Genomic DNA, 25699 nt, shown 5'->3' on the forward strand with positions numbered 1-25699 from the left:
AGATTGGACACATTCTCCGTCCCACGTGGGCCTCCCAGTCTCGATCCTTATTTTACAGATGAGGTTACTGAGGGACAGAGAAGTTAAGCGACTTGTCCAAGGTCACACAGCAGAGAAGTGGCAGAGCTGGGATTAGAACCAAGCCAGTGCTCTATTCACTACGCCACGCTGCTGCTCATAGAAAATGCGTAACAAATACCATAGATGATGATACTTGTAGGCAAATCACTTCAGATTCCCCGCTCTCCCTGGATTTAACTGGACAAATATAAAAGAAAAAGTGCTATATTATAAATAAGTGCTAATTATAAATAACTGTTACACAAAACGACTTGGGATTCTGCATTTAAGTACCATAGGCAACGAGTGACAACTGAGTTAGAAATGCTCCTACTTATCAGCATACCATAATTTTTACTTCAGAGCTAAAAGAAATGCTGCACTTGGGTTCATGTTCGGCTAACCTTTAAGAAGTCTCTTTAAGAAAGGGCCACTTGAGTCCCTGCAGAACAATTGGCTAACAACAAAGACATCTTGTCAAAGCTCTATTGTGCCTTATGCTGGAAATCTGCAAAGCCCTGGGAACTGTTCCATCCAATAGCTCATAATTGGGCTTTGTCATCCACAGGCCGACAGAATGCTTTATTATGCCATTATTTTCCCTTGAGTTTCTGCAAAAATCTGGTTTCATTTTACCAACGTATGAATTAAAAGTGTAGACTTTTTTTCTGCAATGCCCTGCCTGATGTAAATAAATGCTTTCAATCCTTAATGAATCGACGTTAAGAAGAAATTTCTCAAAATACGAATCTCCGCACGGAGCTAAGAAGGAACAGTTGTTATTTCCCCTAGCAAAGCTCCATAGTTCTCAAAATCTTTTAAACGGTAACAGACATGCACTGTAGAACCGAGGATAAAGGATTTCTGGTCTCCATCCTTGGACACTCTGGAAAGCATTCCAAAATCCCAAATTGCCCTTGCATGCAACTAAAGTATTTTCATCTTCATCGAAACCCTTCAATAAAATTGCACTGTTTAAAAGGAAAAGAGTGCGGACAGTAAAAATGTTTGCTTTACGTTTACGTTTAAGATTGTTTTTTAATCCTTCTTGTTGTTGCAGAATATATGCTACTAAAGTTTCTTTTTCTTTTGCATAAGTAACAGTTTGGATCAGAGTCTTTACAAAGATATCTCAGCAAAACTGGCCAGTCTCCTCCTCCTGATTCCAGGCATAATTCTTGTGAACAAGATGGCTGTGGTCTTTATGCATTAGCAATTAATTCACCAGAGTTTACTGACATTTACATTGACCCTGTCCTGCATTCTAATCCCCATTTTATAAATGAGGTAACCGAAGCCCAGAGAAGTTAAGTGACTTGTCCAAAGTCACGCGGCTGACAGAAGCAGCGTGGCACAGTGGCTAGAACATAGGCCTGAAAGTCAGAAGGTCATGGGTTCTAATCCCAGTTCCACCACTTGTCTGCTGTGTGGCCTTGGGCAAGTCACTTCACTTCTCTATGCCTCAGTTACCTCGTCTGTAAAATGGGGATTAAGACTGTGAGTCCCATGTGGGACAGGGACTATGTTCAACTTTATTTGCTTGTATCTACACCAGCTGGCACATAGTGAGTGCTTAACAAATACCACAATTATTATCATCATTATTATTATTATGTGGGAGAGCCGGAATTAGAACCCAGGTCCTTCTGACTCCTAGGCCTGACAGTTATCTTGACAGATGACACGCAAATTCGTGAAGCGTTCCATATTTTTTCCACACATCCGCCAAACTAGCTCTCTTTCTCCCTTCAAAGCCCTACTGAGAGCTCACCTGCTCCAGGACGCCTTCCCAGACTGAGCCCCCCTCTTTTCCTCTGCTCTCCCCACCGCATAGCCCTGATTCCCCCCCATCATCATCATCATCAATCGTATTTATTGAGCGCTTACTGTGTGCAGAGCACTGTACTAAGCGCTTGGGAAGTACAAGTTGGCAACATATAGAGACAGTCCCTACCCAACAGTGGGCTCACAGTCCCCATGCTCTACACCCTTCACCTCCCTATAGCACTTGTGTATATTTGTACATATTTATTTTATTAATGATGTATATATAGCTATAATTATATTTATTCTGATGGTATTGACACCTGTCTACCTGTTTTGTGTTGTTGTCTGTCTCCCCCTTCTAGACTGTGAGCCCATTGTTGGGTAGGGACCGTCCCTGTATGTTACCGATTGGTACTTCCCTAGCGCTTCATACAGTGATCTGCACACAGTAAGCGCTCAATAAATATGATTGAATGAATAAATGAATGCAATTGGGAGATAGGTGGTGGGGGTAGTGTGTTGGGCAGTTTGGGGTGATGCGTGAAACAGTTTTGAGGTACTTTGGTGACATTGATTCATTCATTCATTCATAATTATTGAGTACTTACTGTATGCAGAGCACTGTACTAAGCGCTTGGGAGAGCAGTGTGACAATGAAGAGAGCACAGGCTTGAGAGTCAGAGGACTGCTGCAAATCCCAATGGTCAATCAATTGTATTTGAGCGTTACTGTGTGCACGTGACCGTACTAAGGTCATGACGCACTCAGTCTGTCTCTCAGGATAGTGTCACAGTAAATACACATTTTGTGAATTTGAACCATAGCATTCTTAGCAGAGAATGTGTTCTGTCATTTGTTTCCCCGTGTTTTCACAGTTTTCGGGCAATAGACTCCTTACTGATGCATCCTGAGAACATATACTACAGGAGGGTGGGGGAAAATTATTTTAGACCACCCAATATGGCTCACAGTTGGAATAATAATAATAATGATGGCATTTGTTAAGCACTTACTATGTGCAAAGCACTGTTCTAAGCTGAGGGGGGGTAGAAGGTGATCAAGTTGTCCCACGTGGGGCTCACAGTCTTAATCCCATCATCTTACCTCCTTCCCTTCCCCACTGCACCTGTATATATGTATATATGTTTGTACATATTTGTTACTCTATTCATTTATTTATTTTACTTGTACATATCTATTCTATTTATTTTATTTTGTTAGTATGTTTGGTTTTGTTCTCTGTCTCCCCCTTTTAGACTGTGAGCCCACTGTTGGGTAGGGACTGTCTCTATATGTTGCCAACTTGTACTTCCCAAGCGCTTGGTACAGTGCTCTGCACACAGTAAGCGCTCAATAAATACGATTGATGATGATGATGACGATAATCCCCATTTTACAGATGAGGTAACTGAGGCTCAGAGAAGGTAAGTGACTTGCCCAAGACCACACAGCGGACATGTGGCAGAGCCAGGACTCGAACCCATGACCTCTGACTCCCAAGCCCATGCCCTTTCCCCTGAGCCACACTGCTTCTCTACTGAGCAACGCAGTCTTAGCCTAAGGGTCAGAAGACCACGATCTACGCAACTGAGCAGCTTTAATTTAAGCCAGACCCAAATCCCACGCATTTTCACTTTCAAAATTAAAACCAAATTAAGAGGTCTGGATTGCCACCAGATCACAAAATGAAATATTAAAAAAAATCCCATTGGGCTCGATTTTATAGCCTGGATCTACTTAAATGTCATGCTTAAACAGATTTGAGACACTCTATAGCCTTGTATTTAGCCCCCAAAATGTTAAAATATGCAAAAATAAATACCAGGGTCAGAATTTCTACGGACAAAGGGGACATTATGGCCTCTCAATCCAGGCTCTGGAAGGGTAGAAAGGCTCCCTGATTCTATGAGGGTTCGCCACTGCAGGCTACTCACTATGTAGTACTTTCCTCTACAAGGTGATGAGCATCATCATCATCATCAATCGTATTTATTGAGCGCTTACTGTGTGCAGAGCACTGTACTAAGCGCTTGGGAAGTACAAATTGGCAACATATAGAGACGATCCTCTGGATGCCCTGAAAAATCAAAGTCTCGGACGAGTGTCTGGAGAAAGCTGATAATATTTTAATAATGGTGGTATTTGTTAAGTGCGTACTATGTGCCAAGCACTGAACTAAGTCTTCTAGACTGTGAGCCCGCTGTCTTCTAGACTGTGAGCCCGCTGTTGGGTAGGGACCGTCTTTATGTGTTGTCCACTTGTACTTCCCAAGCGCTTAGTACAGTGCTCTGCACACAGTAAGTGCTCAATAAATATGATTGAATGAATGAACTAAGCCCTGGGGTAGATAAGAGATAATCAGGTCCCACCTGGGCCTCACATTCTACCTAGGAGGGAGAACAGCTATTGAATCCCCATTTTGTAGATAAGGGAACTGAGGCACAGAGAAGTAACTTTGCTCAAGGTCACCCAGCGGGTAAGTGGCAGATTGGGATTAATAATAATAATAATGATGGCATTTATTAAGTGCTTACTATGTGCAAAGCACTGTTCTAAGCGCTGGGGAGGGTACAAGGTGATGAGGTTGTCCCACAGGGGGCTCACAGTCTTAATCCCCATTTTACAGATGAGGGAACTGAGGCCCAGAGAAGTTAAGTGACTTGCCTAAAGTCACACAGGTGATAGTTGGTGGAGCTGGGATTTGAACCCATGACCTCTGACTCCAAAGCCCGTGCTCCTTCCACTGAGCCACGCTTGGGTCCTCTGACTTCCAAATCCATGCTCTTTCCAGTAGGCCACACTATCCTAATTTTGGGACTAAAGCAGTGCTAGAGCCACTGACTTTACTCCCACTACTGCATTCTCAAAATTTCCAACATATAATAATAATGGCATTTATTAAGCGCTTACAATGTGCAAGGCACTGTTCTAAGCACTGGGGAGGTTACAAGGTGATCAGGTTGTCCACTGGGGGCTCACAGTCTTAATCCCCATTTTACAGATGAGGTAACTGAGGCCCCGAGAAGTTGTGACTTGCCCAAATTATTTTATTAATGATGTCCATCTAGCGACTTGACACCTGTCCAAATGTTTTGTTTTGTTGTCTGTCTCCCCCTTCTAGACTGTGAGCCCATTGCTGGGTAGGGACCATCTCTATATGTTGCCAACTTGTACTTCCCAAGCGCTTAGTACAGTGCTCTGCACACAGTAAGCGCTCAATAAATACGATTGAAAGAATGAATTAATGAAAAGTGGTGGAGCCGGGATTTGAACCCATGACCTCTGATTCCAAAGCCCAGGCTCTTTCCACTGAGCCACTCTGCTTCTCTAATAGTAATTATGGTAATTGTTAAGTGCTTACTGTGTGCCAGACACAGTACTAAGCGCTGGGATAGATACCAACAAAGCAGGTTGGACACAGTCTCTGTCCCACATGGGGCTCACAGTCTCCATCCCTATTTTCCAGATGAGGTAACAGGCACAGATAATTCATGTGACTTGCCCGATGTCACGCAACAGGCAAGTGGAGACACGATTAGAACCCATGACCTTCTGACTACCAGTCAGAAGGTAGTCTGACTGGTAGTTCATTCAATTCATTCATTCAATTGTATTTATTGAGCGCTTACTGTGTGCAGAGCACTGTACTAAGCGCTTGGGAAGTCCAAGTTGGCAACATATAGAGACGGTCCCTACCCAACAGCGGGCTCACAGTCTAGAAGGGGGAGACAGGCAACAAAACAAAACATATTAACAAAATAATACTAATAATGGCATTTATTAAGTGCTTACTATGTGCAAAGCACTGTTCTAAGCGCTGGGGAGGTTACAATAGAATATGTACAAATAAAATAGAGTGAAAAATACGTACACATATACAGGTGATATACATATATACAGGTAGTTCCATCCACTACACCACGCTGCTTCTCTGGACGGTCTCTAGATGTTGCCAACTTGTACTTCCCAAGTGCTTAGTACAGTGCTCTGCACACATTCAGCGCTCAATAAATATGATTGAATGAATGAATAAGGATGGCTGATCTGAGAAATGTCCCTAGTCTTGATCCTCAAATGTTCTTCCCCAAAACTGGGGCAGCTGGGCAGAAATTCCCGGAGTGCACTGGAAAAAGGAAAAGACTGGAGGGCCTTCGGTTTAACGTCTTTTTTGGACTAAGAGTCCTTTTTGTCATTCAAAAGGAAAATACAAGTTTCGGAGAGTGGCAAACCCGGGGAACACACAAGCTAAACACCCCACTGCCCTGTCATCATTGTGCTGAGTCTCTCTGCGAGACAATCCTGGTAGCGTACTATCCACCAGGATGTCAGTCACTCAAATGTATTCACTGAGCACTTACTGAGCACTGTACTAAGTGCTTGGCAGAATACAATATATAAATATAACAGACACCTTCCCTTGCCCACAGCAAGCTTAAAGTCCAGAGGGAGAATGATCAGATGCTGTCCTTGGATGAATTTTGGACAGGGAAAATTGCCACAGTCAGATGCAATACGGCTTGGGAATCAATCAATCATATTTATTGAGCGCTTACTGTGTGCAGAGCACTGTACTAAGCGCTTGGGAAGTACAAATCGGCAACACATAGAGACAGTCTCTCCCCAACAGCGGGCTCACAGTCTAGAAGGGGGAGACAGAGAACAAAACCAAACATACTAACAAAATAAAATAAATAGAATAGATATGTACAAGTAAGATAAAGAAATAGAGTATAGAGTAATAAATAGGTACAAACATATATACATATATAGAGGTGCTGTGGGGAAGGGAAGAAGGTAAGATGGGGTGATGGAGAGGGGGATGAGGGGGAGAAGTAATCCTGGCTCCACACACTGGCTTTGAGGCATTTAGGGACAAAATTTAACCTTGAAGAAGAAAGGGGTGGAGAGTGTTGAGTAAGGACAAGAAGGGTCCACTAACAGGTTGGCTTAAGGGAAGCTGTGTGGCCTAATAGAAAGAACACAGGCCTGGGAATCAGAGGAGCTAGATTTAATCACAGCTCTGCCAATTGCTTGCTGTGTGACCCTGGACAAGTCACTTAACATCTCTGTGTCTGTTACCTCCTCTGTAAAATGAAGATTAAATTCTCCTCCAAATTGAACTGTGAGCCCCATGAGGGACAGGGACTTTGTCCAACTTGATAAACTTGTATCTACCCTAAAATTTAGAACAATGCTTGACAAACAACTGAGCCCCCTCCTTCTTCTCCCCCTCCTCCCTCTCCCCCTCCCCATCCCCCCCGCCTTACCTCCTTCTCCTCCCCACAGCACGTGTATATACGTTTGTATGTATTTAGTACTCTATTTACTTATTTTATTTGTACATATTTATTCTATTTATTTTATTTTGTTAATATGGTTTGTTTTGTTGTCTGTGTCCCCCTTCTAGACTGTGAGCCCGCTGTTGGGTAGGGACCGTCTCTATATGTTGCCAACTTGTGCTTCCCAAGTGCTTAGTACAGTGCTCTGCAATCAATCAATCAATCATATTTATTGAGCGCTTACTGTGTGCAGAGCACTGTACTAAGCGCTTGGGAAGTACAAGTTGGCAACATATAGAGACGGTCCCTACCCAACAGTGGGCTCACAGTCTAAAAAGGGGGAGACAGCAAACAAAACCAAACATACTAACAAAAAATAAATAGAATAGATATGTACAAGTAAAATAAATACACACAGTAAGCGCTCAATAAATATGAATGAATGAATAAATAAATATGAATGAATGAATGAAACAACATTAAAAAAAAAAAGTGGGGCTGCAGAGCCAATGAAGTTTCCCAAGACTGGTGCTTGTCTCTTTTTTTTGTTGGGGGGAGGGAGGGTATGGTATTTATTAAGCACTTACTATGTGCCTGGTGCTGTATTAAGTGCTGGTATAGAAATAAGCTAACCAGGTTGGACACAGTCTATGTCCCATATGGGGCTCACAGTCTTAATTCCCATTTTACAGATGAGGTAACTGAGGCACAGAAAAATGTACCATACCCTCCCCCCCCTCAAAAAAAAAAGAGACAGGCACCGGTCTTGGGAAACTTCATTGGCTCTGCAGCCCCACTTTTTTTTTTTAATGTCGTTTCATTCATTCATTCATTCAATCGTATTTATTTAGCGCTTACTGTGTGCAGAGCACTGGACTAGGCTTGCCTTAGTTTCCACAGCAGAGAAGTAAAAGAGCCGGGAATAGAACCAGGTCCTTCTGATTCCCAGATCCTATCCATTAGGCCACGCTGTCTATCTTGTCCTTGCCTGGCTCTGAGAGTATAGAGCCTTAGAAGGGCAAATCACACAAGATCAGCATCTCCGCTTTCTTAAAAATGCTGGGGGATAGGCAGGAAAACTTTGTCTAGCACCGGCAAAGAGAGATGAATCTCTTCAGCTCCCACAAGGGCATAAACGACTATACTCATTATGGGAAGGGAACACGTCTGTTACATTGTTCACCTCCAAACATTTAGTACAGTGCTCTACACACAGGAAGTGCTCAATATATCCACCTGATTGATTGACAAGGTGCAGACGGAGGCTGTGTGGGGAGGGAAATGCCTATCCCAGCTTGCCCCAGCTCGCTGTACAGAGTTCATAGTACGAAAGAAAAAAAAATCCTTAAATGGGTCCCCTTCTCTTGGAAATATTTTAGGGGATAATCATGATAAACAGAGGCTTTGGATGGGCCTGCTGAACAATAAACAGTCTACTATGGCATATGGTTATGATACCGTTAGTGTTCAAACAAGTCAATAAGCTAAGGTAAATGGGAATTTTTTTTTTCCTTGAGAAGAAATTTAGATCAAACTCAGGGTATCTGGCCTATGTCAGAAAGAAATGTTTTACATAGTCCACAAAACAAAACATGAAAGATAAGGGGGCCCAGGCAGATGAAATAGTCCAGAAAACTTTTTTCTAAAGTATAATGGCCAATGAAGTACATTTAAGTGAAGTCTTGCCAGCTTCGTAAAGCTAAGGTTTGCTGAAATGTGGATTTTTAAAAAAGGTACAAAACATAGCATCACCTAAACTCCCCCACACTTCATCCTTGCCTCCTAAATAAGTACATTTATTTTATATAAAACAGTTTATCCCACTTTGGGGATAAAGGGACCACTGAAGTTTAGAATACTCACTCCAATCTTAAAAGAATATTATTACATTAATACTCAAACAAGGGAAGTTACATAGAAAAATATTACCTTCAGACTCAAAAAAACGAATTATTGGGAGTAATGCTATTACACTATTAATTATGGGCTATCATAACAAAAATGTATTATGGACAAAATTTTGTCCCATCAAATAGGTAAAGTCACAGATTAAAAGTTGAGCAGGCACTACTGATGCTAATTTTTTAAAAAAATTAAAACTAGAACCAGTTGCAATCCTGGTATTCTTATTTCTTTCTTCTTATACATGACACTGAAGGACTAATTTAGTTATTATAACACCCCAAAAGGCCCTACTGAAAATAACTAGCAAACCTGTTCCACGGTTTTGAAAATTAAAACCAAGTCATAAAGAGTTTGTAGAAAAAGAAATCAACCCCCATTTACTATCAACACTCGTAAAAATACTCGGTTTGTTGGAAGAATCAACAAAGTTAACCAAAGGCATATTTTGAGATTCTTTCTTTAACACTAAACAAGGGAGAGAATGAACGAGAGAATCTCACAAGGGGGCTGGAGATATTGGAGAGATTGGGAGAGTGCGACTCAGACAATGTAAATTAATCACGCAAGACCACACAGTTAGTTGAAGAGGCAGGATTAAAACCCTCAGGTTTCCTGACTCAATCCTCTGCTTTTTATCCTAGAACCCTGATACTTCCCTTAGGGGACAGGGACTGTGTCCAACCTGATTATCTTCCATCTACCCCAGCACCTAGTATGGTGCTAGGAACATAGTAAGCACCAGACAAGTATGATATTATTTTTATATTATTATTTTCGTTACTAATAAATGAGTTTAGGCACCCATTTTGACCTTTATGCTTACAACGAATACCTTTATTTCTCTCTTCTTGAGGGATTACAGCGAGCGGTTTGGTGAACGTCTTCTTGTTCTGCATCATGGCCCAGATCGTGGTAGCATCCAGAGAGAGGCAGGCTTCATCAGGAAGAATGCACTAAAGGAAAAACAACAAGTGGAGGGTCAGGGATTCGCTCCAAATCGAAACCCCGCGGCCAGGGCAGCTGCTTCATTATCTGTGTGGCTCAGTGACGTTCACTGAAGAGAAACAGGAGATTTGTGTGTTATCGAAAAACCCAAACAATCTGTGAATTATACTGGCAGGGGAAATGTATTCTCAGCTGCATTTCGAGATGCAGATATTAGTGTATGGCTCATGCTCAAAAAAATAAAAACAGTGCCTCGGAGTTTTAGCAGCCTATTCTATTTCATCATAATTTTCCTTTTAAAGATTTTGGGCATCAACTTAATTAGCAGTGTCCCATCAAGAATTCATGTCGTATGATGGATGTGGCATTCGGAAGCCAGGTTTGGGACATGCCGTCTATTTGTAGTCTGTGCAGAAATTTGTGCATTTGATTTTCTCTACACTGAGTCAAGGAGACTATTGATTTAGTCTATAGTCGATTTAGAACATAGCAGCAAAATCAAACCGTATCCGACTCGGCCACGGAATTTGAGCTCAGTTATAAAAAAACAAGTCAGGTGCTAATTTACTAGAAGATATGTGTATATATGTATATATCCCATGTTTATTGATCTGTGATATGTTCTGAAAACTTAATGTAAGGCTAATGCAAGTTTTTCCTTTAAAGAACTCGGGTAAATGTCCAAGCTTAGAAGTAAAATTAAATTAACAGGCCCATTTCCTTTTTATACCAAGCAGTGCATCAATTGTAGCAGGACTTATTGAGCCCATTTGGTGTGGTGGACTGTACTGGGACCTTAGGAAGTACAGAACAAGGAAGTGACATGTTTCCTGCCCGGCATGGAGTTCTTACGCAAACAGAGGAGATAAGTATAAAAATCTTTTCAGATTAAAAAAATAAATAATGCAGACAAATACATGAGTGCTCGGAAGGGAATAATTACTTATACAAGTGTTAGAGATGCTAGAAGCAGCATGGCGTAATGGAGAAGCAGCATGGTATAATAGATAGAGCACATGCCTGGGAGTCAGAAGGTCATGGGTTCTAATCTTGACTCTGCCACTTGTCTGCTCTGTGACCTTGGGCAAGCCACTTCCCTTCCTCCGTGCCTCAGTTACCTCATCTGTAAAATGGGGATTGAGACTGTGAGATCCACACGGGACACGGACTGTGTCCAATTCGATTTGCTTGTATCCACCCCAGCGCTCAGTTCAGTGCCTGGCACATAGTAAGTGCTTAACAAATACCATCACTCTTAGAGATGGCTGAAGGGACGATAAGGCTCAGGGTGCTGGGTAATTCATTGGGAAAAGCTTGTTGGAGGATCTGGAATTTTAGGCGGGACTTGAAAGTGGGGCTATTTGGACACTGTCTGATAATAATGATAATGATGGTATTTGCTTACAATGTGCCAAGCACTGTTCCAAGTGCTGAATAATAATGATGACGGCATTTGTTAAGCACCTACTATGTGCCAAGCACTGTTCTAAGCACTGGGGTAGATACAAGGTAATCAGGTTGTCCCACGTGGGGCTCACAGTCTTAATCCCCATTTTACCGATGAGAGAACTGGGGCACAGAGAAGTTAAGTAACTTGTCCAAGGTCACACAGCAGAGAAGGGGCGGAGGCAGGATTAGAACCCATGACCTCCTACTCCCAAGCCCATTCTCTTTCCACTAAGCCAGGCTGCTGCTTGGGAAGGGAGCTCTAAACTGGAGAAACAGCAAAAGTGAACCTTTCATTCACCACACCCTCAGCCCAACACCAATTAGGAACATATCCAGAATTTATTTTAATGTCTTTCTCCCTCTCTGGACAATAAGCGCCATACAGACAGGGATACATTTATCAACTCTGTTATATTGTACTCCTTGAGCGCTTAGTACAGCGCTTGGCACGTAGCGCTTAACAAGGATCATTGTTATTTAGTACTGTCAAGGCAAATCTTGCCCATTCTCAATCACTTATTCAATTGTATTTATTGAGCTCTTACTGTGTGCAAAGCATTATACTATGTGCTTGGAAAGTACAATTCAGCAAGAGAGACAATCCCTGCCCACACCTGATTTATAGTCTAGTTCGGACAATTATATTGATGATGGTAATATGCTGGAAGAAATAACTGTCACTAACATTTGACAGTGCTGGTTTTTCTATTTTTTTAGATGGTATTTGGGTTTTCTTCCTTTTTTTTTTTTTTTTTTTTAAATGGTATTTGTTAAGGGCTTATACGTGCCAGCACTGCATTAAGCACCGGGGTAGACAGAAGCAAATTGGGTGGGACACAGTCCCTGTCCCACATGGGGCTCACAGTCTTAATCTCCATTTTACAGATGAGGAAACTGAGGTTCAGAGAAGTGACTTGCCCAAGGTCACATAGCAGACAAGTGGTGGAGCTGGGATTAGAACCCAGGTCCTTCCAACTCCCAGGCCTGTGCTCTATCCACTAATCAGGTTGGACACATTCCTCATCAATCATATTTATTGAGCACTTACTGTGTGCAGAGCACTGTACTAAGCGCTTGGGAAGTACAAATTGGCAACATATAGAGACAGTCCCTACCCAACAGTGGGCTCCATGTCCTACATGGGGCTCAGAGACTGTAAGCCCGGTGTGGGCAGGGATTTTCTCTCTTGCTGAATTGTACTTTCCAAGTGCTTGGTACAGTGCTCTGCACACAGTAAGCACTCAATAAATACAATTGAATGAGTGAATATTCCCCTTTTTGCAGATGAGGTAGCAGGCCCAGAGAAGTTAAGTGACTTGCCCAAGGTCACACAGCAGACAATGGCAGAGCTGGGATTAGAACCCAGCTCCTCTGTGCTCTTTCCACTAGGCCACGGTGCTTCTCTTTCAAAAGGGCTTTGGAATTGAGGAATCCTACTTATGAAAATCAACAGTGCTTTGCACATAGTAAGAACTTTATAAATGCCGTTATTATTATTATTACTATTATTACTATTACATTGGAGTGCCAAGCACTGAAGTACTTGAAACAAAAAAATGGGCAAATAGATTACATGTGGGATAGGCAAACCGAGGCTCGCGAGCCACATGCGGCTCTTCTTTGCTGTTCGATCAAAACTAACAATAATAATAATACTTGCTAAGCACTCACTATGTGCCAAGCACTGTTCGAAGGACTGGAGTAGATACAAGTTAATCAGGTTGGACACAGTCCCTGTCCCACGTGGGGTTCCCAGTCTCAATCCCCATTTTCCAGATGAGGTAACTGAGGCCCGGAGAAGTGCCGAGACTTTCCCAAGGTCCCACAACAGATGAGTGGCAGAGTCAGGATTAGAATCCATGATTTCTCACTTCCAGGCCCATGCGGCTTGTCTTGCCCTGCTTCCTTCCACCTTCTCCCAAGGGCGCAAGGTGGGAAGCCCCACTCTGCTGGTTTGGCTCCAATTCCGCAATCCCCGTGTCTCTGCTCTGCACATAGTAAGCGCTCAATAAATACGATTGATGATGATGATCAAGCTCTACCTATTTGATTCCTGCACAATCGTCCGAGGGCAGAACCCAAACTCATCCTAACCCCACCCAGTCCCTACATTTCTCATTTGCCCTCCCATTCACCACTTTGCCCAGCCCAACCTGCTCAACATATTGGTTAAAGAATCTTCTTTTGTTCTCCACTGTGGCCTCGTGGAAACAGCTCAGGTCTGAAAGTCAGAGGACCTGGGTTCTAATCCTGCCTCCAGCCAGTTGTCTTTTGTGTGACTAGGATAAGTCACTTCACTTCTCTGTGCCTTAGCTTCCTCATCTGCAAAATGGGGGTTCAGTACCTGTTCTCCCCATTACTTAGACTGTGAGCCCCTCATGGGACCTTATCATTTTGTATCTACCCCAGCATTCAGTACAGTTCTTGACACATAGTAAGGGCTTAAATACCACACTTACTACTGTTATTATCTGCATTTCTCAGTTTTAGCTTATTTTTGGTTTGCTGCTCTTCAGTTCATGAGACTTGCCAATCAATCAATCAGTGGTATTTGCTGAACACTTACTGTAATAATGGCATTTGTTAAGTGCTTACTATGTGCCAAGCATCCTTTTACGTGTTGGGGGAGATACAAGGTTATCAGGTTGTCCCACGTGGGGCTCACAAGTCTTAATCCCCATTTTACAGATGAGGTAACTGAGGCACAGAGAAGTTAAGAGACTTGGCCAAAGTCACACAACTGACAGGTGGCGGAGCCAGGATTAGAACCCATGACCTCTGACTCCCAACCCATGACCTCTGATTCTATCCATTAAGTCACACTTCTTGCAAAACATTGCACTAAGCATTTGGAAGAATATACTACCAACAGACATGGTCTCTGGCCACAACAAGCTTACAATCTGGAGACTTGCTGTATATCATTTTAAATTTTTAGCAGAGGCTACAGTAATATTCTAGGTCTTTTAGAGAGCGTATGTTATAAGTGACCTCAAAAGATTTCTGATATCAATTTATGGAGTGTGTGCCTATCACAGGCACCGGGCAACGTACCTAGAACACACTCAAGTTTAGAGAGACTAAACTATAATTAACACAAACAACCTTGGGAGTTGGCAATGGTTCTACATAACGAACCAAGTACCTTAATTTCAAATGGCTGTGAACTTAAATAGACTAGCCAAATATGATAACTTTAATGAAATCCAGAAAATAAAATTCAAATATTTACTAGTTTCCCTTGGAAGTTCTCTTGAGACAAGTCGACCTTACGAGTCACACAGCGGAGGTCAGGAAAAATTGCAAATTGAAATCGCAATTTGGAAGAATCAAGGCTAACCCTGGAGTTAACCTTTAGTCTAATGTGTAATTTTGGCACCATATGCTATCTGAATAGCATAGATAAAGCCAGACCACTCCCTCAATGGAAAACAGATTTGATTTACCACTTGTAAAGTACTACTCAATATAACCAAAGGAAAAACTGTGCAACGTCAAAATACAATCAATAAAGCTTCATGAAACTTTCAGGACGCTGATAGCACTCATATTGCCAAAATATAAATATAAACTTGCAAGGCAATTCATCTGTTCCTCCGTTTGTTTTGGGTTTTTTTTGAGATCTAGAAGTTCAATAAGAGATCTGACAGACACTGACCTTGGGTAATCCTTGGGTCCCTCTTTCCTTCTTCGTACACAGGGTTAACTCACATTGAAGGAAGAGCAATGACGTGTTGAAGATCGGCTTAAACACAAAGCTAAATCGCTTTTTTTCCATCTGTGCATGTAGTAAAGGGAAGTTGACTTTCTGGAGATTATAGAATTTCACAGATTCATCTTTAGGACATATGTTCTCTATGATGGTGTAATCGGACATTCTATCAGGGTTGGAATATGGAGAAATGAAGCACGTTTGGATGGCAAATCCCAGTTCGCGGTCGGCCTTAGTGACAGAAACCTAGGAACAACAAAAAAGAATTATGAACTTGGTAATGAGCCAATAACATCATGGGTTGGCAACCCCGTGCTCTAGATGAATAATGACCTATCAGTTCAAAAAGATGTTTTCAATCTAACGCGAACTGAAAGACAGAAAGATTAAAATCCAAACTGGGAAATCTCTGAATTTCGTAGTACTTCAGCCAACCCAACTTCAAAATCCAGTACAGCAAAACCTCACTAAGTTGGACTGAAAGAAGAAGTAGAGAGTGATGCTGTCTGAAGAGTCTGTATCCTAGAAATAGTTTCTAAAAATGCAGTATTATCACAGAACCGTACGTTTGTGTGGGCTTATGTTAGTCTTAAACTGTTCTTCCTGGTGTCTGTAGTATTGGTCTTTTGTCTAAACATGTCTGTAAATTGTTCCACGGGCAAACTAGAGTTTGAAAGCTTTGGGTGTCTCCCCTCTGCTCTCTCTGTATAACTCTGGCCCTTTTGAAGCTCAGTTTCCACAAGGTCAGAGCCTCCTGGCTTTTAGCAGCAAATGGAGGAGCCCAGTAGAAAGATCCAGTAAAGAGGACTGATTGGAATTAAGTTTTACTGAATGAATATACAGTTTCTTACTTGAAATTGAATTTTCCCAAATAAATAAAATATCAGGGAAAAAAACCACTGAAGCTTATGTTCGTGTAGTTGCGTTATTAAAAAAAATTAAGTGTTCAAACAGCAGAGTGGAGTTTATTTAAGCAAGGAAAGGGGTTGCGATCAAGAGTTGTGGAAAGTAGTAGTCTGTCGAAAACACTCTACAATTGAGGCCTTTTTCCTTTCACAGCTGATTCAAAGATCCCTCTGACTGGAAAGAGGCAAAAAGCCCACATCTAATTCTTTTTATAATGGATGGGGCAATGCAGTTGCTCTCGGGCTTGGCAAAGAGTTGCAACCTGTCCACAGGTCTCTTCTGGGCTTTGCCAAGCACGCTCCCTTCATTTTTAAACCCATGGGCATTTCCAGGGCAATCTAATCTGAAAATGTTTCCGGTTCATATACCTTTATTCTTACAAAACACTTGTATGGGCTAAGTCCAAGCCTTGTTAAATCTATTAAAACAGGAAATTGTTTTTGGCTGAGGGTAAATAGAATTAAAATCCCAACAAATCTGAACTCAGTTGGAAACTCAGGATTTATAGGTTTCTCCATGTGACAAAACTTAAACCGGGATAAAACATGTCACTTGGAATTGTTTGAGTTCCTCCTTCCTGTATCCATCGGGGAGCCTTTACTTTGTGTACTGTACGTTTAGGAGAACGCAATACCACAGAGTTGGTGGACACAGACACTGCCCACAAGGAGCTTACAGACCAGAGGAACTTACCTAGGCTGGTTCTATTTGATTAGACTTAGACATAGTCCTTGTCTTTTTTTTTTAACGGTATTTGTTAAGTGCTTACTACGTGTCCAACACTGTTCTAAGCACTGGGGTAGATACAAATTTCATCAGGGTAGACACAGAAAAGCAGCCCACACAGAGAAGCAGCATGGCCAAGTGGCAAGAACGCGGGCTTGGGAGTCGGATGACATGGGTTCTAATCCCGGCTCCGCCACTTGTCTGTTGTGTGACCTTGGGCAAGTCACTTAACTTCTCTGTGCCTCAGTTAACTCATCTGTAAAATGGGGATTAAGACTGAGTCCCACGCGGGACAACCTGATTACTTTGTGTCTACTCCAGTGCGTAGAACAGTGCTTGGCACATAGAGCTTAACAGATACTATTATTGTTATGGGGCTCACACGCTAAGCGGGGATGGAGTGGAATTGAATCCCCATTTAAAAATCGAGGAAACTGAGGCAAAGAGAAGTTACACAATTTGCCCAAGGTCACACAGCAAGCAATTATCAGAGCGAGAATTAGAACCCAGGCCTGTGCTTTTTTGACTAGGCCATGCTGCTTCTCTACATGGGGTTCACTAAGTTGGAGGGAGCACGGGTATTTTCTCCCCATTTTACAGAGGAGGAAACTGAAGCACTGGAAAGGTAAAGTGGATTGAAAAGGACTTACAGAAGGCAAGTGGCAGAAGTGGTTCTAGAACCTGGGTCTCCTGACTTTCAGCCCCAGATTCATTCCACTCGGCCACACTGCCTCCTAGGTGAGCTTAGAAGGTCATGGGTTCTAATCCTTGCTCCACCATTTGTCTGCTGTGTGGCCTTGGGCAAGTCACTTCACTTATCTGTGCCTCAGTTACCTCATCTATAAAATGGGGATTGACCCACTGTACCTAGGTACGGTGTTCATGACACTGAATTATTGGATGAAAGACCTCTGATAGTCTAGAACGCTAACCTCTGAACCACTGCCAAGATCATGATTTGGAATTTGCTATCTATCCAAGACACTTCTCCAGTTGTATTTATTGAGTGCTTACTGTGAACAGAGAAGTATACTGAGCACTTGGGAGAGTACATTAGAACAGGGTTGTTAGACACATTCCCTGCTCCACCAACTGTCCGTCGTGTGACTTTGGGCAAGTCACTTCACTTCTCTGGGCCTCAGTTACCTCATCTGGAAAATGGGGATTGACTGTGAGCCTCCCCTGGGACAACATGATCACCTTTCATCCCCCCCAGCGCTTAGAACAGTGCTTTGCACATAGTAAGCACTTAACAAATGCCATCATTATTATTCCCTAGCCACAACTGGCTTACAGTCTAGAGGTCCATTTAAATCTCCTGTATTTTTTTCCTCCTTGCCCTGAGCAACGGTTATTGTGCTTCCCTCTGAACATAAGAGCTGTAAATTATGAGGAGATTCCTTAAAGTTCAGCAAAATATCTGTATATATATGAAAATATACCATATATTCCTCTGTGCCTCAATTGTAAAATAGTTATGTTGTACTCTCCCAAGCACTTTGTACAGTGCTTTGCACACAGTAAGCACTCAATTGATATGACTGAATAAATGAGAGCAGATACCTGTTCTCCCTCCTACTGAGACCATGAGTCCCATGTGGGACAAGTGACCACATCTGAGATGATACGCTTGTATCTACCCCAGCCCTTAGAACAGTACTTTACACCTAATAAGTACTTAACAAATTATTATTATTAAGTGCCATCGAGTCATTTCCAATTCATAGTAATCAATCAATCGTATTTATTGAGCGCTTACTGTGTGCAGAGCACTGTACTAAGCACTTGGGAAGTCCAAGGTGGCAACATATAGAGACTACCCAACAGTGGGCTCACAGTCTAGAAGGGGGAGACAGAGAACAAAACAAAACATATTAACAAAATAAAATAAATAGAATAGATATGTACAACTAAAATAAATAAATAGAGTAATAAATACGTACAAACATATATACATATATACAGGTGCTGCGGGGAAGGGAAGGAGGTAAGGCGGGGGGGATGGAGAGGGGGAGCGGGGAAGAGGAAGGAGGGGGCTCAGTCTGACTCCACTCTGTGCCTCAACTGTAAAATGGTTATGTTGTACTCTCCCAAGCACTTTGTACAGTGCTTTGCACACAGTAAGCGCTCAATTGATATGATTGAATAAATGAGAGCAGATACCTGTTCTCCCTCCTACTGAGATCACAAGTCCCATGTGGGACAAGTGACTGCATCTGAGACGATGCACTAGTATCTATCCCAGCCCTTAGAACAGTACTTTACAATAAGTGCTTAACAAATTATTATTATTAAGTGCCATCGAGTCATTTCCGATTCATAGTAACTCCATGGATATACTTTCTCCAGAACGTCCTGTCATCTGCCATAATGCGCAACCTTTCTAACGGTTCTTCCGTTATCATTGTCATGGTCTCTATTCATCTAGCTGCCAGTCGGCCTCTTCCACATTTTCCCTGGGCTTTTCCCAGCATTAGTGTCTTCTCCACAGAATCAGTCCTCCTGATTATGTGTCCAAAATATGCTAATCAAAGTCGAATCATTTGGCTTTCCAAAGACCACTTCGGTTTAATTTGCTCTAAAATCCACTTGTTTGTCTTTCGGGCAGCCCACGGTATTCGCAAAAGCCTTCTCCAATACCACATTTCAAAATAATAATTGTTATAATCATTATTATGTGACAACATTAGTGGTATAGCTAATACTATATAATGGCTTAATCAAAAACAGCTGTTATGTATCCCATAAAGGATGGGCAAAGTGAAATCCTCACAACTTGCATAGAGGCTACACAATAGCTGACTGTGAGCCCACTGTTGGGTAGGGACCGTCTCTATATGTTGCCAACTTGTACTTCCCAAGCGCTTAGTACAGTGCTCTGCACACAGTAAGCACTCAATAAATACGATTGAATGAATGAATAATTAACCAACAAAAACACACCTCTCTCAGATGCTCTCTGCCCTTGTTTGGGTATAATAATAATAATAATGATGATGATGGCATTTGTTAAGCACTTACTATGTGCAAAGCACTATTCTAAGCACTGGGGGAGATACAAGGTGATCATGTTGTCCCACATGGGGCTCACAGTCTTAATCCCCATTTTACAGATGAGGTAACTGAGGCTCAGAGAAGTTAAGTGACTTGCCCAAGGTCACACAGCAGACATGTGGGGGAGCCAGGATTTGAATCCATGACCACTGACTCCCAAGCCTGTGCTCTTTCCGCTGAGCCATGCTGCTTCTCTGGGTATGCCATCTTTGACATAACTGCTCACCATACGAGTTATGTACATAACCATAATTGATTCTAATGTCCACCTCCCCCCTCCTTCCTCTCCCCTCCTCCCCCTCCCCATCCCCCCGCCTTACCTCCTTCCCCTCCCCACAGCACCTGTATATATGTATATATGTCTGTACACATTTATAACTCTATTTTACTTGTACATATTTATTCTATTTATTTTATTAATATGTTTTGTTTTGTTGTCTGTCTCCTGCTTCTAGACTGTGAGCACGTTGTTGGGTAGGGACCATCTCTATATGTTGCCAACTTGTACTTCCCAAGTGCTTAGTACAGTGCTCTGCACACAGTAAGCGCTCAATAAATACGATTGAATGAATGAATCTCCCCCTCTAGTGTGGTCAGGAGACATCTCCCAACTCTTCTGTATTGCATTCTCCCAAGCATTTAGTACAGTGCTCTACACAGAGTAAGTGTTCAATAAATACCTCTGATTGATTGATTTGATGTCTTATTTCAAAATCTCTTACATCCCTATGGCTACTGTTAGCTAATTTTGCAATGGAGAATGAGAAGGGGGACATAAGGTCTCCGATGCTTCCAAAACTTGTAGTTCCAGCAACCGAGCATGTGGGCAAGTAGCAAGCCAAGTTCCCAACACGCATGCTCTGAATCCAGATTTTCTCAGAGCCATGTGACACCCCACCTGCGTGATCAATCAACAACATTTGAGTATCTACTAGGTGCCCTACTCTAAAAAAAGACTCTTCTCCTGCCCTCGGCTTCTGATCCAGCTGCTCCAGTGCTCAGAACAGTGCTAGGCCCATAGTAAGCGCTTAACAAATACCATCATTATTTCAGGAACCCTCACCCTGTCCCCTGTGTACACGAATCTCTTCTTCCCTCCAAATAATAATAATAACAGTAATAATAATAATGGCATTTATTAAGTGCTTACTATGTGCAAAGCACTGTTCCAAGCGCTGGGGACGTTACAAGGTGATCAGGTTGTCCCACGGGGGGCTCACAGTCTTCATCCCCATTTTACAGATGGGGTAACTGAGGCCCAGGGAAGTTCAGTGACTTGCCCAAAGTCACACAGCTGACAAGTGGCGGAGCCGGGATTTGAACCCATGACCTCTGACTCCAAAGCCCGGGTTCTTTCCACTGAGCCACGCTGCTTCTACAAATGGTCCTACGTGAAGGGAAGATGTTCTAGGGCTGTTCTAGCTTGACGATGACTTGTCTCCCAATGATTTCCAAAGTGAATCCATCCATCAATTAACGGTATCTATTGAGCACTTACTGTGGGCAGAGCACTGTACTAAGTGCTTGGGAGAGTACAATACATCAGAATTAGTGGACACGTCCCCTCCCGTAACGAACTTACAGTCTAGGGGGCAGACAGACGTTAACATAAATAAATCATTTATACTATATCATTTAAAGATATGCATATGTGTCGTTCCTCTCCTTGTCCTCCCCCTCCCCATCTCTCCTTCCCCTCCCCACAACACCTGTATATATGTATATATGTTTGTACGTATTACTATTTATTTATTTTATTGTACATATTTATTCTATTTATTTTATTTTGTTAATACGTTTGTTTTGTTCTCTGTCTCCCCCTTCTAGACTGTGAGCCCCCTGTTGGGTAGGGACCGTCTCTATGTGTTGCTGACTGGTACTTCCCAAACGCTTAGTTCAGTGCTCTGCACACAGTAAGCGCTCAATAAATACGATTGAATGAATGAATGACTAGGCAACAAGTCACAAAAGATCTTTAGAGCAGTATCTATCACTTTATTTGTCTAAATAGGGGCAATCAGCACTCCTCACTGACCTCCTCTTTTGGGACCGCTGATACTTTCCTAGGAGTTTCTTTTTATAACACTAAATCTCCTGAAATCAAATCCCATTTTACCTAGTTACTGCTATCCAGTCTCAGTGTATCTCAGTTCCCCTGCAGCTTGCAGCAGTAAATCTAATATGGACATGAGCACTTTGATATTTGCCTTAGCCTACAACATGTATGTACATATCCTCTACTATTTCCCCGATCTGCAATTTATTTTAATATCTGTCTCCTCATATAGACTATAAGCTTCTTGTGAGCGGGGATCACATCTACCAGCTCTACTGTATTTTTCCAAGTGCCTAAAATAATGCTCTGCTCACAGTAAGCGTTCAATAAATCCCATTGATTGGCTGATTGGAAGTGAGAGAACAGAGTCTGAGTGCAGAAAGTAGGGAAGGAGGAGATGGGGGGAAACAGTAAAGGGGCAGGACAGAAAGAGTAGACACGAGAAAAACTTGAACTAAATACAGCAGTTTACCAGCCTACACTAAATCAAACTTCTCTTCCCTATTCTCGTCTACATGAAGTCCAACATGCAAAATCAATGTTCTTTATGACTGGCCCAAGGTCACTGTTCAGAGAGATTCAGCCACTGCAAGATTTAAGAGCTAACTTTGATTGACATTAACTGCTGCTGCATAAATATTCAGGACTGAGCAGCCATGAGACTTTATTAGTAAGGTTTCTGTTTTGCCAATTTTTTTGCCCTGCTCCCCGCAGCATTCTTTCCACTTAGCTTAATCCCTCAGATTCCCCCTTTCCTAAAACTATCTGACTGTTTGTTTGTCCACACAAAGCTGTTAGCCTGGCTGTTGACAGCTAGTAAAGAAGTAACTCAGCCTTTTCAATAAACACAGCCTGACAGCTCAAGATCGCTGCTTGTTTTCTTACCTCAACGTAAATGGGCCCATTCTCGGCCACAGAGAAGAGTCCCTGTACGGGGACCCAGAAGAGGTCAGTTTCATACAGCTCCATGTGGAAGGTGACATTCCTGACGTGAGGTTCAGATGGCAACAAGAAGGAATTGTGAGAGCCATCCGGAATCCCTGCCTGCCGTCGCGTGCAATTAAACTGGAAAAAGAAGAGTACATTAGGAAAACTTGCGGCACCTGGTAAAGGAAGGGAGAGCATCTTATAGCTACAACACCTCTGGCACATCACATGCGATTTTATTTTACCGCCACTTCTAATAAAAATAAACTGCAAAACAAAACACGCCACAAACCACCCACTGAAACCAGATACGTACCACAACAATTTCAGGCTTGCTCAAGAAGGGACTATCTCCTTCATCAACATCCCCTGGAAATCCATTATCACCAGACTCCAAATCTTCATAATCATTTGGCCATCCACTGCTGTCACTTGAAGAAGACACCTGGATGACAATCTAGAGAGACAGGAAACACGAAGAGGAATTAGAAGAATATGGCACCTCACACTCGGTGGCCATCTTCATTATTGTAGGCACTTAGTGAAAGCCTACTGAGTGTAAAGCTAAAGGCAAAATGTTTGGGAGAGTGACACAAAGCAACCAAATACACATTCTCTGCCTTCCAGGAGCTTACAGTCTAGTGGGGTGGAATGGATAGATAGAGAAGAATTATTTTCTGATAGTAGGAAAAGGAGAAAGAATAAGACTATCACGGGGAGTAGTAAAAATGTACCAAGATGAAAAAGCTGTTTAATTGTAATGTACAAATATATATTTATATCAAAGATCCTCATAGGTGGATAAAAGCTGAGGATAAAAACAAATAAGTGCACTAGTTGGTGTTGGAGTGAACGTGATTTGGATATTGTTAATTAGAGAAGGTGATGGTGGGCTTTTAGGAAGGTTTGAATATCAGCAGAGCTGTGGCCTGGTGGATTTTAGGATGACGGGGAAATCCATCAATAAACCAATCTATGGTATGTAGGGAAGCAGCATGGCCTAGTGGATAGAGCACGGGCCTGGTAATCAGAAGGATCTGGGTTCTAATCCTGGCTCCACCACTTGTCTGTTGTATGACCTTGGGCCTCAGTTACCTCATCTGGAAAATGGGGATTAAGACTGTGAACCCCATGTAGGACAGAGACTGCATCCAACCTGATTAGCTTATATCTACCCCAGCACTTAGAACTATGCTTGATACACAGTAAGTGGTTAACAAACATCATCATCATCATCATTATGATTATTGCATGTATTGAGCACTTCCCGTGTGCACAACACTGTAATAAGCCCTTGAGGAAAATACAAGGGGAAGAAAGGAATTTAAAGACAGAAGGAACAGCATGAGCAACAAGTTGGAGATGGAAGAATCAAGAGTGAGCCACAGTTAGGGGATCTTGGAAGGAGTGAAGAGAGCAATCTGAGCAGAAGCGGGTAAAGGGAGTGGATATGTGAGATGGGCAGAGCTGATGGAGAGCCTGAAGTGGGTTGTAAGGAGTTTCTACTCCATGCAGAGAGAGAAGAGTACCAATAGGTCATGGTACGGCCCTGCTCTAAAATAGCACTGACTTTACCCCGGAGAGGTGTTGGCATCAAACTAAATAAAATGAAAATAGAAACCCTTGAGCACTATTTTTGCAAAGGGATTTTTTTAGAGTAGTCTCCTGGGATTCCTGCATTTTAAAAAATCCTGCAGTTTCCCTCCTGGAAATAGAGGAGAGCAACAAATTACTCCACACCTCAGAAAAGTATTCTGGGCCATTATATCAAAATAACCTCTCCTGCTCCTTGCAATCCCTCTAAGAAAATGTCTTTAGAGGACAAATGTCTTTTTTAGCCTCCAATTAAGAATCTAATTCAAGACTAGCCAGAAACTACCTCTAGCAGATTTAGACTAATTACTGCCCCCAATTATTTCCCTCTTCTCCTCTGTCAGTCGTCTCCTTCTTTCTTCCTACCTTGCCACCTCAAGGTGAAGGGAAGGGTTAAATATTTAATCCATTTTAACCAAAAGGGAGTGTGGCGTTAATTGTGGTTAAGTCTTGCATTATCCCTGAATTTTCAATGCTTGCCAAGGTTACCGCTTGAAGATGGAAAGCAACATAAGGAGTTTATTCAGGACCGTGGAGCTAATTCTGTGGAGAAACAGAACTGACATTAGGGGCAGCCAAGGTGGAATTTGCCCAAAATTACCAATTGGTGGGATCTATCAGCTGGGGGGAAGAATGATCTAGTGATGATCCCTGAAAGAACAGCTTCTGGGCTCAGGCTGGGAAATGGAGCCAGTTTAGGGAACAGGATCCTTGCCCACTTGTTTGCTATGTGACTGTGGGCAAGTTACTTAACTTCTTTGTGCTCCAGTTACCTTAGCTGTAAAACAGGGAATAAGACTTTGAGCCTCATATGGGATGGGGACTATTCAATCTAAGCTTTTATTACCCCAGAGCTTAGTACAGTGCCTGGCATATACTCTCTACAGTGCTTAGTACAGTGCTCAGTGCATAGTAAATACCTAATAAATATCATCGATTGGTTGATTGATTACAAATACCATATTTGTAAAAACAAGACTACGGCACTAAGTAATCTTACTCCATAAATTCAACCTAAGTCAGAACCAGCCCCAGGAAGTACTTGGGAAAAGTCAGGGCTCTAGAGGGCCACATAATAGCAATCGCATCAACAGTAATTATTGAGCATGGAAAACTGTACCAAGTGTGGTTGCTTCCCTTAACTGTCGCTCTCCTCAATTAGACTATAAGCTCCTTGAGATCAGGGGTCACTTCTACCAACTGTATCATATTCCCATAAGTGCTGAGGTACCTAGTTTTTATCCATGGTAATGGGGACTGAATATTTACCTGGAGATCTGGGCAACTAAAATCTTTTGTCAGTGCAGGTAAGGTCAGCAG

The 25699-nt window shown here is 42.3% G+C and overlaps 1 protein-coding gene across 1 annotated transcript in view; it reads right to left on the reverse strand.

The window, feature by feature from the left end:
- TGFBR3 (transforming growth factor beta receptor 3) overlaps positions 1–25699 on the reverse strand; it is a 323588-nt gene that overhangs the window by 34291 nt on the left and 263598 nt on the right. Inside the window, exons 11-14 of the mRNA XM_038744742.1 lie at positions 23103–23243; positions 22745–22924; positions 15064–15363; positions 9844–9964 (exon numbers count right to left, since the gene is read on the reverse strand). Of these exons, the coding sequence (XP_038600670.1) occupies positions 9844–9964; positions 15064–15363; positions 22745–22924; positions 23103–23243 (742 nt within the window). The remainder of the gene's footprint in view (positions 1–9843; positions 9965–15063; positions 15364–22744; positions 22925–23102; positions 23244–25699) is intronic.

Source organism: Tachyglossus aculeatus, chromosome 4, assembly GCF_015852505.1.
Source record: "Tachyglossus aculeatus isolate mTacAcu1 chromosome 4, mTacAcu1.pri, whole genome shotgun sequence".
Classification (NCBI taxonomy): Eukaryota; Metazoa; Chordata; class Mammalia; order Monotremata; family Tachyglossidae; genus Tachyglossus; species Tachyglossus aculeatus.